General features: G+C 38.1%; 1 protein-coding gene across 5 annotated transcripts in view; it reads left to right on the top strand.

The window, feature by feature from the left end:
- Ntng1 (netrin G1) overlaps positions 1 to 15,592 on the top strand; it is a 328,456-nt gene that overhangs the window by 267,515 nt on the left and 45,349 nt on the right. Inside the window, exons 6-7 of one of the 5 annotated variants that reach the window (XM_057793613.1) lie at positions 8,396 to 8,563; positions 13,377 to 13,511. The exons of 2 other annotated variants lie outside the window; for them this stretch is intronic. In XM_057793613.1, the coding sequence (XP_057649596.1) occupies positions 8,396 to 8,563; positions 13,377 to 13,511 (303 nt within the window). Of the gene's footprint in view, positions 1 to 1,827; positions 1,888 to 8,395; positions 8,564 to 13,376; positions 13,512 to 15,592 lie in introns of all 5 variants that reach the window. 2 more of the 5 variants (XM_057793614.1, XM_057793615.1) reach the window with 2 other exon arrangements.

Here is a 15,592-nt window from a genome sequence, read left to right as displayed (position 1 = left end):
TAAGAACAGTAATTGTTTTATGACTGCTGACATTGGAAGGAAGGAAGGAAGGAAGGAAGGAAGGAAGGAAGGAAGGAAGGAAGGAAGGAAGGAAGGAAAACAGGGAGGAAGGGAGGGAGGAATGGAAGAAGGAAGGAGAAAAGGGGAAAGCACAGGGAGAAAGAAGTAGAGAAAGGGGGAGCAGGGAAGTGGGAGAGAGGAAACTGACAGGATTATGTAGGAAGAAATAGAACTTTTAAAATGAATGACGAACTCCTTAGGTTACAAGGTAATGTTAGATTCACACTGACATCTCGCCTATATGTGCATGCGTTTGTATATAAATAGGAGCTCATCTCAATAGAAAACAGTGTTCTTTTGCCTTCTTTCTCCAAAAATAAAACACTCATCACTGACTTCTGCCTTCCTTAGTTATAGACAGGATGTTCCTTTTGAACTCTAATGAATACAGATGGAGGAGGAAATGAGCAAAAGGAGGAACCAGGAAATAGCTACTAACCAAAACAAAATATATTAGCAATTTGTTGAGGAGTCAAATTGGAAGGGCTGCATTTTCAGTCCACTATCAGTGATGAAATTGAGACTGTCCTAGATACATATATTACTAGCAAATAGAATTACCTTAATCATCTGCTCTAAATGAATTTCTTCAAGTTTCTGGGTACATATGTGGAAGAAGAAATACAGACCATGGAAGTCCCTGTTAATACAATTCTCTGAGGACTGGGGGGAGTCTTAGTGGCTTTATTCCTTGGCCTGTTCCCTGAGAGCAACTTTGAAATAGCGCACAGTATTTCCTACTGAATTCAGAAGTGCAACAAATACACAAGAAGGGACCTAAGGCTTAGTATTTCTTCGCAGTGAGTCTTCAGCCGAATAAGATAATGCTTTGTTCCAATCCTGAAATTGACCCATTTGAATATTTTACTATGTTTTTGGTGTCTTGGGACAAAAATTTTTCAGAAATATCACTAGGAAAAGACAATTGTACTTTTTGGGATTCGGATAAGGAACTCAAATGAATCTGCTTTAAAGTGTAACACAGCTGAATTAAGAGCTTAAATTTGAAATACTAATAAATGGAATGCTGTCTAGGAGAGGTCAGGTCTGTGGAATTATAATTTTTTTCTTGCAAACATTTGCAAAGACCCCCTAGCCCCTTTTCTGGTTTTGGAAATTTTTTGTTGTTGTTGTGCTGTTGTTATTTACACAAGCAACTCATCAGGAATAATTAGAAAAAAAAAGCAGGCTTCCTTAGAAAGACAATCCAATCATTAACAAAGTACACAGCACAAATGGAATACACACAAAGAGGAAATCACACTTTTTAGAGGGATCCATGTTCAAGGTAACTCTGAAAATTGCTGAATGTTTGGCCATGTGACTTTGTTCTGTGCTGTCTAGTCAGTTCAACAACGACAAATGGCCTAGCTGATTCATATGTCAACAGACAGAGTAACAGTAACCGGAGGCATTGAGATTGCTCATTACCCCAACAATACAACAGCTACCTGTGAAATGGGACATTCAGGGATCCTAACATCCATATTGTAATGAGGATAAGCTTTGCTTACTGAACTCTACTTAAATGCAATTTCTCCTTCCCGCTAAAATGTAAGCTTCTAAACTTTATTACTAATGGTGATGTTGAACCATTTTCAGTCAAATAGAAGCTTTCCTTGTAATTGCAACAGATTGCCAGGAAGAAACTATATGAATATTCTCTTCACTTAGGGCTCCAAAAAGTGGGTTGGTAATAAGGTATTAACTACAGTTTGAACGTTTCGCTGTTTCTAATTTGCTGTTCATTTTTTTAAACCTATGCAGTTGCTCCCAAATTAGCTTTGTCAACAGTTTCTTCTGTTCAAGTTGCAAACCACAAGCGAGGTAGGAATTCTTGGATTCATACAGTGATCTCATGGTGTTATGTGTTGTGAAACATTGCACTGTATGAATCTGGAATATCTGTGAAGTGTATCCATCAGCTTATCGGTGAGGCATGTTGACTGATCCCAGCCTATGCACCAACGAGGACTGAGAACGCTATGTATATGAAAAAAAAATGGCTTCACTTAGAAATTCAACTGCAATTAAAGATGCTGCAAAATTTGTTTTCTGAAAAACTAATGAACGAGTAGGAATTATGACAGTTTAGGTTCTCTGGTAGATCAGGAATTTAAAAACACTAACTCTTTTGCTGCTTTGTAATGAAAATAAGAAAAGTGACTGGCTTTTGAAGTCAGAAGGCAGACTCTGTATGGTGCCCATTTCACTTTGTGACAAAGGAAATGACACAGAGTTTTTGATTCCAAACGTGGTATTTAACGAATGTGAAAAATATCCATGAAGATCTGGTCTTGATTAAGTATTGATCCTGTCACTTTCTTTACATTAAAATGAGCAGTTTGCTCATCTGTAAGTCATGAATGGCCCACTCTAGCTGGCATCTGTCATTCACAGAATGAAGATTTTTCAGGAAACATGAAGACCATGTTTTTATTTCTTCACCAATTCCCTTTAAATGTCCTCTGTAACAGGTGTGTCTTGTTTTCCAGTCTGCTGTTGGGCATATGTCTTCCTCCTTGTTTCTTATTTTACTTTCCATGGAACTCGTCTTGACAAAAATCTGAACTTGATATAATCTTCTTGGTAAAATACCCGGAGAGCTTTCTTCTTACATAATGAATCTGGCTGTTTTCAAGATGCAGCCAATGCTGAATTTATATTGGAAGCATAGAGGGAAAAGGTGAAAGTTGGTCAATAGGCAAAAAAAAAAAAAAAAAATGGAAAATGATAGTATTTAAATGATGTCTTCATGCCTCAAGATGTACTTTGAACTGGGAATATTGAAGATTCTCTTTGGAGGGACATCCATCCAGGTGGAGAATTTGAGGAAAGCAGTGATTATAGGTATGGGAGAAAGCGTCGCCATTCATGATATGCAAATCTATGTAATGGAACAAAAGAGATAAAGGAGGAAGGAGACAGAGGGGACTGGTGCCCTTTTGTTCACCTTTATGCTCAGTCTACAAAGGGCCTCTTGACATGAGTTTGACTCTGTGTCCTCTAATTTCTTGAGGTCAGAGCACTAATTAGTAGCAAACACATTCCAGAAGCAGGAAGAAGCCCACTAATAGAGACTTATCATTAAAAATGTTCAGAAGATGCTCAGCGGCTGTATAAGGAGGCAAGGCAGAGTTGAGTGAATAGAAATAAAAAGAATTCTAGAGTTTCTTCATTGCCTTTGTGGGAAAGACCTCAGAGGAAGTGCCGTACTGTTAAATCAATGAAAGAAAAAGAGTTCCCACAATTGTTATTCCTTTGCCTTTTCTCTAAAGTGACTTTCCCCATTCCTTTCCATGTGAATGCCTGATCAATAGCTTTTAATATGAATAGGCTTTCCTTGCTTGAAAAAAAAAATACACCTAGGGTGTATTTTGTTGTCATTGTTATAATCACATGGGTGATGTATTATTATAATTATGAAAACAACAAGAAAAAAAAAGGCATAGAAGGGAAATGAAATCTGTTCTTCTTCCTGATATCATTTTTCCTTCAACTGACTTTGTCTCCGACTTTTTGCTTTCCTGTGATTCCTATCTGCTGAGGTCTTCCACAGCCAGTTTCAGTCAGATGAAACCTTGTGGAAAACTTCAGAGGGGCGTGGTCTCCGTTGTCATAGAAAGTCAACTATGAGTTCTCTCCCTGAAGCATCTCTAGCCTGCCCTAGTCTAACTGACCACCAATAAGTACCTCATTATCATACACACCTTGCATGATGGAACGTATACCATATATATTATAGATCTAGACATAATTGTAGATGTAAATACAGTATCTTCTGAGCAGATGACTAATCCGTGGCCGAAGACATATTCGATTGTTGCACGTTAGGGTTTTCTACTGTTTCTTAGGCTGGTGATTCTTCTAAATTTCCTACAGTGCAAGGAGAGTCCAACCCAACAAAATATTTGGCTCCAAGTATCAATCACACTCATGTATGACTCGACCTCTTTCACTTTACCTCCTCCCATAAGGTGCCTGCTACAGGAGAATCTTGATACATTGGTTGCCTGTGCTTGCCCCGCCACACCATGTACTCATGTATGTGTGCTTTAAAGACTTTAGCTCTGTTTTGCCTATCGGATTATACATTACAACGTGATTTGAAATTTAAAAACATAAAGGCACAACAATTTGCAGAAACCTGCTTTTTTTCTTCCTAAACTGGCCTGTACATAGATGTATTCACTCAGCTAATATAATCACTAACTCGGTTATATCTTATTGTGTGCTGCTGTTTTCCTAAATCGTTTAATGTGCAGGATACAGTCAGACTCTCTTGGGATTTGAATGGTAAAAGAATAAATTCAAAGAAACTTTCTTCTGTGTCTTCTCTGTCTCCCAAGGGAGGGTGATTTGGGATCATCATTTACTCATTTATTTTCTCATTCAATAGGATTTCTGAGTGATTAGCATATGTCAGGCAATGCTTTAAATTCTGTGGTTATAGCTGGGAACAAAGCAGGCATAGTCTGGACACACGAGTTTATACTGAATGTAGAGTGAAACCTACATTTTAAATGCAATTTTCAGGCATTATAAGTGCTAAGAAAAACATCACAAAGGATTAAGAAATTGGAAGATGAGGGTGTTTAAGTAGAGGGGCTCTTATTCCAGATAAAGTACCGAGAGAATTTTCTTTGGCCTGGAACTTGACTCAGGAACTAGACTGGGGAAACAAGTACTGGATAATGTTTGCAGAGATGTCTGGAGAGGAATGTGTGCAACTTAGATGACAGACAGTGTGGTTGCTGAGATGTGCTGGGTGTGTTTTAAAAGCTGTAAGAACGATCCTGCAGCAAGTGAGGAAGAAAGTGGAAAAAGCCCAGAAGAAGTCAAGGCCTCGTAGACTTAGGAATCAGGGAGCTTTCTTTTATGAATGAGATGGAAAGCCATTAGAACTGTGAAGAGTGAGGTAGCCTGGTCTAATATGACCTATCATTGGGTCATTCTCACTGCCTGAAAGGGAAGCTTAGAGATGATGACAACAATGAGGGTGGTGTTATGTGAACTAAGGATGAGATGGCAGTGATGGAGAGAAGAGGCCATCTTTGTCACAAATATAAAAGCATAGCCAGTGGATCAATTCATCTGGTGGTTGTAAGGGGCGGGGGAGGAACCAAGGACAACCCTGGAATTTCAACCTAAGCAGTGGATATAATTGGAAGAATATAGTTGTTACTTCTTGAGATGAAGCCATTTGCTGAACAATGTGATTAGGAAGGGACCCCAACAGCTCAGTTTCAAGCGTCTTAAAGTTAAGATGTTAGTTAAGGGTCTTGGCAGAGATGGTGAGAAGGTTGCTGCATGCAAGATACGCATCTGAACAGAGTCTCACTAACTAGGTAGCTGGTTCAGGATGTAAAATAGTATTTTGGAGTGCTCTACATATAGATGATTTTAAAGTCTACGTATAGATAGATTTTTAACTCTTAAAAAATATTAAGGGTGCATCTAAAAACCATAAAGTTCCAAGGACTTAAACTCTGAGACATTTAAAGTACAAAGACAAAAAAACAAATATATAAAACAATCACAAAAACAATGGGTAAGGGAGAAGAAAATCCAACATAGAGTGGTAGGACTGTCAGGGATCCCAGAAGACTCAGCTGTAGTGAATGAACATAAACCTCAATGAGATTTGTTTCAAAATAGTTGGGGAATATAGTCCCATCCATGTGTGGCTGCTTCCATTTCAGCATGGTAAGGTAGAGTATTTAATTTAATCCTTAAGATATTTTCCCAGGAGACTAAGTGGGAGGAAGAGTATAGTAGAATTGATAGAAGAAAGTGAGATTATAAGAATGTTCCATAGATTCTACGATTTACAAGAAAAGACAAGAAGATGTGGTAGGTCAGTGAATTGAAGAACTAAGGAATTATCGAACAATTATTATCTGATCTTGGGACTTTTAATCAGAATTACAACTCAAATTGTGTCCTTAGAGATTATTCATGGACTCTGCTTGAGTAGGAAATTAGTAAAGGAGGGTAAATTCACAGATCACTGAAAAATAATAGGGGTATTATAATCATGTACGAATAATTCTTTTTGTAAAATTTTATTAACTCTGTTATAAAAATACTTACAAACAAATTAAAACATCACATACAAAAATTAACAAGACCAAAATTCTATACAACTTAATCAACTCACAGTTATAACTGATATATGTATATAAAGCATTTTATCTATGTATTATTGCAGTGTCTTTTAAATTACTTTCAAATTATAAGTTTATATTCTCAAATATATCATTGCCAGAGAAGGCAACTTTGTCAACATCTCAGAAACAGTCTAGAAAGTCTTTAAAAATCAAGTTATCATTAGCCTACTTCCTAGAATATCTTTGATTTTTAATATCCACTTACCTTTACGTTTTATAACAGTACATGTTTAGAAGATTATGGTTTCTTAAATAACTTTTACCAATTCTCCTATCATATTAACAATTTGAATTATAAACAGGACCCACTAGTAGTTAGTGCCATCACAGGAATGAAGATATAGTAGATTGGGTAATTTGTTTCCAATGTAGTTCACTTCAAGATCTAGAACTTGACTTCTATCAGTGGTATTGTTACTGACAGGGCATTTGTTACCTACTCAAATAGATTTCCATCCTTTCATTCTCAAGTTGAAGTTCCAAAACCCCTTCTCTAGGTCCTTTTCTTCCTCCTGGTCCTTCCCTGTCTTCATCCACAGCCCTATTCCCTACACACCTATATAACTAATCTCTAGTCAAGGAAGCCGCGTGGCTTCTGGTTTCCTGCCTTGTTCTTGCTTCTCTTTTAAGCAATTAAAGTCGACAAGTTAGACATTGCCATGTCTCTCTTCGACTTTTTCTCACCTCCCATGTCATTTCCACCTCTGCTTCTAGCCAAATTGGATTTCTTTTCATCAGGATCTTGACCCTGATCTCGGTGTCTACTGGAGTAACCAGATCTCTGACCAGTGAATCTACACTGATCTGATAAGTGGAAGCACAGCAAATATAGTACATAGTAAATATGTGTATAGGCATGTGTCATCTCTCCTTATTATATCTTAATTTATATGCTCGTTTTCACTCTGATTATTAAAGTGTTATGTTTCTAAAAAAGATTTATGTAAGTTAAAAAGTAAATTAATTTCTATAAGAGTTCTGAGGCTGTTTCCATAAAATATGGAATGGATGAAAGAATGAATGAATGAGCTCAAATAGTGACTTTATTCAGCTTCATAATTGCATAAAAAAGATAAGACATTAATAAGATGAGTATTTATAGATAAACACAGTTTGCAGAATCATAGTTCACTTTTCTTTTAAATATCAACTGGGCAATTTCCCATACTTTGGTTCCCACAGAAGTGTCCTTCCCAATTTTATGATAGTTATTAAATATTTATTTATGCCAATAAAGGTATTGTCTTTACCATTTATCCTTAAAGGTTGAATTAGATTAAAGAAACTTTTTGTGTTGGTTGAGATGCAAGAGAGAAAAATCTAATGACTCTCCATTCCCTACCAGCTCCCATCCTCTTCACGTCTCTGCAGTTCCTACTATAGTCACTCCTATAGCCTCATGGTCATCTCTGACATTTTACAGAGAAAGGGAAGGTAAATCGGGTACAGTAGGTTTCTGATCTCTCTTTGGTACTAGACATAGTAAGGATTGAGAGAAAAAAATTTTAAGTGTTTACCCATAGCAATAATCTCCCCATATTTTGCATTTCTGTAACACATAATCTTGTGTGTTGGACCTGAAAGAGACAAGAAAGACATAGTCTCTTAACATTGGCAAAAAACAAAATTAAGAATAGCGTCATTGCCGAAATCCTTTTGAGCTTGCCATGACGTCTATAAAGCAGGCAAGCAAGCAAAGAAGAAAATAGTGAGACAAAAGAGCCATGGGAGTCAGCGGATCCACACACCTGCTGCTCATGTGCTTCCCTCCCTCCTTTTAGGATCGCAAAGATGGAAGGAGAATGGGGAAAATGATGCAAAGTCAGTAAAGTTTTTCACGTACAAAATTAGACTTTTGCATCAGTTGAAATTGAGTTCTTCCTAAATTTTAAAAGGTATGCACCTGCAAATGCTTCTGTTCATCCTGTCTGCCAAGAACTAGCAGTCTTTAGTGGTGTTTGTCCGACCTTTCTATCCTGCTTGAAACAACCACTACTTTCATGCCAGTCACAGCCACCTGTTGTCACCATGTGTTTTGTTGGTTGCCATATATGTAATGTCATCCCCACCACCTTTTCTCCATCCCTCATTTCACTCAAGCATGCAGTGTGCTATTTCTCTGCTGCTGTATACATTCTGTATACATTTCTGTTCTTCCTTGCAAGACTGTGAATGCTTCGGCCACTCCAATCGGTGCAGTTATATCGATCTGCTAAACACAGTTATTTGCGTGAGCTGTAAACACAACACTAGAGGGCAGCACTGTGAGTTATGCAGGCTGGGCTACTTCAGAAATGCTTCTGCACAGCTGGACGATGAGAATGTGTGCATAGGTCAGTTCCATTATGATTTCAGCTTTTGTTCTGTGCCTTTGGAGCTATGGGGATCTGGCTAGGGTTGAGAGGCTGGTGATGTGCAAATTGCTGACCAGAATGAATGTCATCAATGGAGCAAATATCCCTGTAGGAGACTAAAAATTCGCTTGCATTTGGATAAACTCATACTTGGTGCGGGAGGGGGGTTAGAATATGAATCCTAATATTATTACATTAAAGATGATGTCATGAGAAATCATCTTTAGGAAAGTAAGAATATTTGAATTTTCTTTCTCCGTTCTCTTTTCTTTCTTCCTTTTGTCTTTTTCTTTTGCATGAAATCTTAATCACCTCAAATTGTAATTCAACCTTTAAAATGATAATTAACTATATTTGATATGAAGCTTTGTGGTAGAGATTTGAGTATAATTGATGATCTACAACTATTGGTACATAAAAATGTTGCCATTAAGAATTGAAAACTACTAGCAAGTTCTAATGCAGAAGTTTGTCTACCTTTTCCATCTACAGTAATGAAATTCCATTTATTGGATTTTTCTATTGTTCCCCAAAGAACAGGTAATTTCTCAAAACTTCTCCAGGTTATATATTGTTAGATTATAAGATACATTAGCCCTAGAAAATAGGGTCCTGGGATGGGAGATCCCTCGCCCGTGACTAATTCTTCTCACCTGGAAAGGATCACGTGTTCCTTCTTTTCTGAAAAGCTTCTCCTACCTTCTCTGTAGAAGGACCTGACTCTAAGGAAGGGGTCTGGAGGCAAGCTTGACTGGGAACACTTATAATCTCTACAAGTGGCAAGTGAATGCAAAAATGTCAGGATTTTTAAGGCAGGCCTTAGCTATATAGCGAATGGAGACCAGCCTGCATTGCATGAGACCCTACCTCAAAAACAGTAGAGGAAGAAAGCCTAATAGAAAAACAATAAATGGAATTTCATTCTATACTGTCCTCTGAAAATGCGACTGTTTGAAGCGTGATGTCTGTTGCTACACCAGCAGTTATACAGGCCGCCATTCTTAAAGACCAAGTTTCCAACAGAGATAAAGTTCAGGAGAGTTTGTAAGTTGGAAGAGTAGAGCATGCAAGATGGAAACTGACGAGTAATCTTTTCATTAGAAAGGAAAAGAAACAGTTTTCCATTTCAACTATATGTCTAGGATCCCTCTTTTCTGCCTGTGGTGTGACAGTCACAGAGATTCTTGCCAAATATCACTAATTAGCTGTATGATTATTATGAGTTTATTTGGACCAAATGTGCACAATACTGTTTATGTTTGCAGTATTTTCTATTTTTCAAAGTGCTTCCTTATTTGTTATCTGGGAATTAGTGGAGAAAGCACTGGAGGTAGATGCTGGAGAGCTGGGTTCAAGTCCCAACTTGCTATTCCCTAGCTGTGTGCCTTAGGTAAGTCCTCTAACCCTCCTGGCTTGTTTGTAAGCAAGTGGACAGGAAACATTTGGCAAAGTATGCACTGACTTGCAGTTTTAAAAAACAAAAATTCTTATTAAAAACAGTAGGGTAAGTATTATAAATAATGACTTTTCCTCTTTCACACCTGAAAAAAAAAAAAAGACATATTGACCCAACTTCCACACTCTTAGCAAAGAGCATCCTGACTCCATACTGAACACTCCCTCCTAACCACTCTGGAACCGCTAGCAAAACTAAAGATGCCTAGATTTTACCTCTAGTATGCTTCATGTAGGACAGCAGCCCTCCCACTGGTATCTTATGAGCAGGAGTCCAATTACCTTTCCAACACTTGGATTACAAAGACTTGGGGATAGTAATAAGAACCAGAAGATGCACAGCTGCCTGAAATTTTGAGCACAGGAAATATTCTGCTGAATCCCACTTGTGAAAATGCATAAGCATCATGCTATAAATATAGGAAGAACAGAAAAGGTAAAGTCAATAGGAACACTGGAATAAATCCTAACCCGTTTTTTTCTAAATACAAAATACATGAAATTAAAATGTTTCAATTTAGACATTTTAAATAAAGCAAAGCAAAAAAAGACATTGCAGAGGAAGATTGAATATTTAATTTGTGAGGCCCTACTATAGCAATTGAGAACTAATTTTAATGCTATTAGTACAGAAAGAACTAATGAAATCAAATGGATATTTGCTTAAGTCATTCTCACTCACTGAGAACTAATCTCAGACACTTTTAATTCTATCTGCATCACCTCTAATTTTTTTTTTTAAAAAAAAGCTCTTTAAAAGACACCTTGCAAATTCTTTAGCAATTGGCAGTTATATGCACTATCCCAACTTTGAGGGAATATCTCACATCTCTGATCTACCCAAGGTCTATCAAGACATCTTAAAGTCATCTTGTACTATGGCAGATATGCAATGCAGTTGGCTAGTTCATGTTGCTATGGTGATTGCTGCATTGTAGTTACTGTTGTTGAATTTACCCAGTTTTCATACAAACTCCAAACACAGTCGTGTCTTCGGGGATGCATGACATTTCCCCCTGATGATGCAACAATTACATGATAATGGCATCCTTGCATGCTTCTGTTTCCTAGAAACTTGAGCATTAAGTGGGAAGCTCAAGGACACATGGTTTCTGACCTTGGGTAATCACTGTTAATAATTCCCCTCATAAGCTTTGCATCAAAAACACGGGGCTCAGCAGTTGCTACTAAACATATCTCAAAGTTAGGAGGCATTATTTTTAATCCTCCTTGAAACCCAGCATCAGGTAATCAGAGGCACCTTACACAGAACAAAAGGAAACTCAAGATGATTTTAATGCCCATAAAGAAATTGTAGTGTAAAGCTATAATGCTTTAATTGAGCTGTGTGAAGTATTTTCTGCTGTTTCGCAATCTGACAGCATGTATTTTCCTCATCCCTTCTGCCGTCCTCACTCCCCATCTACCACTGAATAGAGCTTCATACATCTGAAAAACTGAATTATTTGTGTGAAAGGTGAAGGAGGGAAAAACCTTATGTCTCCTTGCCATTTATTTTCCTGACTAAGATTTCATTTGCTATCTTTCTTATAGCAAGCACTGGGACATACTGAGCTTTAGGTGCTGGTGTGTAGTTTTACATTTTGTTTAAAACCTATCTTATTGACCAAGGAGAACTAACTGGAACAGCATGTGATCCATGATGCCCAGATGTAATTCTACTAACTGACTTACAAAATAGCAGTGCTGGGGCTGGAGAGATGGCTCAGTGGTTAAGAGCACTGACTGCTCTTCCAGAGGCCCCAGGTTCAATTCCCAGCACCCACATGGTAGCTCACAACTGTCTGAAAATCCAGTCTAGGGGATCTGACACCTTCACACCAGTGCACATAAAATAAAGATAAATAAATCATAAAAAATTTACAAAATATCAGTGACTCATCAACAATGGATACATCTTATCAAGTGAGAATCATTCCAGTGTAGCCCAAACTCAGTGAACACAAATGTCCAAGCATGAAAAAACAATTTTAAACTATTCCTAGACATACATTAGAATAGAAGATGCCACTTCAAAAGCCTGGTTATTAAATGCAAGTCAAGCCAAGAAAAGAAGAAATTTTGGTTTTGTTCCCCTCCACACACACACACACGGTTAGTTTTATAAATGTTTGTTTCATGAGGATGTTTAGCTCAAAAGCCTGACTTGATACAAAATAAATCATAATTTTAAGTACTGACTACACAACATTTGAAGAAATTTTCATTTGTCTCAATGACAAAGTTCGAATAAAAACCTCCCGGTCTCTTCATCATGATAACTCCAAAGTCTCATTGCCAGTGACATAAGCTCAGTTATAATTAAGGTAAACTCCACAGGGCTTCAGTCAATGGGTTACTATATGATTTTATTTTAATTTTGAGCAAGAGAACATTATAAAGGATCCATCTTAAAACAAAGAAAATTGAGAAACAGAAATCCATAGCAGCCCAGCCAAGATCTCGCAGCATGGGAGCAAGGAGAGGAAGAGCGGTTCTGAAATCCCTTGCCACAAACCACCCGAGTGCCTGAAGCTGGGGGAACGATAGGTTGCCCAGTTCCACCTTCAGCTTTGAACACTCTAGAGCTTCAGACATTAAAACGCCCTGGCAAGGGTCTGTGAGGACTCAAGGAATCATTTTTATTATGTAAGAAAATTACCTTGCCGTGCGAACAAAGTTGCAATGAAAAATATACATCTCAACGTTTGTCTTTGTTGAGATTTATCTGGGAGTATGAAATTTATTTGTCTTTCATGGTTGTTCATAAAAGCTATGTGATTATGCCCAGCAAATACCAGCTCTAAGGGCTCATCTCAAAGTAGGCTCTACATAAATAAGTTAAGGCCCCATCCCAGATCGTGAAGCAAAACTACCCTTAAATGAGTAAAGTGCACCCATATTGCACTTGAAGATGCTCAGCCATTCTCAGATATTGAGTGTAGCAGATAAACCCATTTGAATAATTTAAAACAGATTTTACACTGATGGAATATTGATTTATCCTTGATATACACACTTCTCATGGCATTCATTAAACAATCTAAAAAATGCTCCAACAAATGGAATCTCCATTATGATCTGTTACTGGCGAAAGCATGATGTCTTATTTCCTTGGAAGGGTTCAGATATTTTCCTCCCATATCATAAAAACGAGGCCATGGAAGGCTGAGCAAGTAAATAAATGGCCCCGAAATAGGCAGACTTGCCAAAGCATTTCATTAATGGACATCTTCCGCTAAGTAAGTGAATGCATCTAAGTAAATGAAGCTCCTGTGTTGATAACCTCTAAGCCATGAGAAGTGTCTCCAGTCTGTGTGTTGTCTTGTTTCTACAGAGTGTTATTGTAACCCTTTGGGCTCAGTCCATGATCGTTGTAATGGCTCAGGATTTTGTGAGTGTAAGACTGGAACGACAGGGCCTAAATGTGATGAGTGTCTGCCAGGAAATTCCTGGCACTACGGCTGTCAACGTAAGTAACCGTGGGAGCTGCCCTCTGCCTGCTGCAGCATGGCTGATTCCGCTTGTCTAGGCTGGTGTGTGCAGCATCTCAGAGCAGAAAAAGACCCAACCAGCTGATAAGCTCCAAAGGCTACTAAGTGCCCCAGCCTGCATGCAGAAGAGTGATCTATCAGCTGTTCCCTGAAGCTTGCCTGATTGTCCTCTGATGGCTAGTGCAACTTACATTGAAATATTGTATGGCAATGCGTATACCTGGTAGGACCATAAATTAAGTGGCACAATAGGGAACCCGGCTTGGAAATCCTCACCACAAAATGAAGTGCGATGTGTATGTGGTTAATATATTTCCTGCACTGAAAGCTACCGTGGAACTGCAAAGTTCATAAATTCAACAATATCTACATAACTTATAACCACCCTTGCTATCATGTCCATCACTGAATCTTAACCTGGATCCCGAAGGTAATCAGTCTTAGGCATATGGAAATAACATGGTAAAATAAATGACCAAAATCAATATTGAATGCCAGGCGGTGGTGGCACATGCCTTTAATCCCAGCACTCGGGAGGCAGAGGCAGGCGGATCTCTGGGAGTTCGAGGCCAGCCTGGTCTACAGAGCTAGTTCCGGGACAGGCACCAAAGCTACAGAGAGACCCTGTCTCGAAAAACCAAAAAAAAAAAAATCAATATTGATTTTAGGACTTCAGGGTTTGTTAGGATGTCAGGGTTTGGTGCCAGAGAGTGAGTCCAGCCTCATTCCTCTGGGGACTAGCAAGTCTTCTCAGAAGCTCGTTAAGCAGGTGGCATGCAGGTCGGTACATGCAATCGAAATGCTCAAATCTGAGCAGAAGCTTCTGGTCCCCCTTGTAACTTTGTCTGCCTTTTAATTCTTTATTCACTTCCCTTCCCATGTCTATAAACTCACAAATATGAAATGCCCGCAAGCCATGTCCTCTGAAGCAGAGATAACTGATAAAAAATAGAGCAAACCACAGCGGTTATTTCAGTTGTATTGCCGTCACATCAAAAAATCAAAGATAAAGATGAATGGAAAAGAGGTTTCAATAGCTGACTTTTATACATAGCCTTAAATATGAAGGATATTATCATTTGAACATATAGTTAGTTTCATAATTACTAAAGATGTATATTCTAATTTTTATGGTCTTTGGAAGCGACTGGGTATTCTTTAATTACAGAATATATCAATCCACACTACCTGTCTGACGGGAGTTAAGGGCTCTGTGTCTACCCTACTGGGCAGCACAGGGATAATTCTGTGTACTTATTTCTCATTTGAATGAAATGGCACCATGCAAAAATTGTCTGGAGACAATTTCTACAAGAAGTTATGTTATTTCTACAACACAATCATTTTATTTTCTATATGAAATTAAAGATTGAAAATACTATCATAATGACTACTGGCGTAAGATTTTACTGTAACTATGTTCAGAAACTAATCTAATTTTCTATCTGCCACTCATGGAATTTCTAGGTTTCTGGCAGCCTATTTGTATGTAACATAAAATGACATGCTATGAAAAGCTAGACCATGACAATAGGCAAAGATATCTGGTATTGGACAGGTCAATATTAGAATGGGTGTCAAGAGCTGGGCACTGAGAGGAACACTGAAGGACACTCAAATAGCCAGAAGTCAAGCATCATGATTGCAGAGTAACTCGAGATAAGGCTAAGGATTAAAAGTCCTGTCTGCTGTAATTTTCCTGAAAGCACTTATCCTTAAAAGTGATTCCTAAAATGACATAAAGCAGGACTTAGAAGGCAGACCATCAGTCCTCAAAGAGATGAACATGAGACCCAGAGCTGGCCCTCAGTCAAAAGCAGCAAAGGAGAAAGAGATGCCAAGGTAGAAACAGGTACCAAGATTCAACATAAAAAGAATAGAGATATTGTAGTTGAGAGAAACTCCTCAGAGGGAAAGTTTCATGGGAAATGCTTCTGTAAATGTTTGTTTGAGACAGAACCTTATTATGTAGCCCAGACTGATCTTGAACTCATGATGCTTGTGCCTCAACTTCCTGAATACAGGTTTTAGAAATTTGCGCTACTATTCCTATTTCCTA

This window comes from Chionomys nivalis, chromosome 18, assembly GCF_950005125.1.
Source record: "Chionomys nivalis chromosome 18, mChiNiv1.1, whole genome shotgun sequence".
Lineage (NCBI taxonomy): Eukaryota > Metazoa > Chordata > Mammalia > Rodentia > Cricetidae > Chionomys > Chionomys nivalis.
This window is presented reverse-complemented; position numbering and strand designations above follow the sequence as displayed.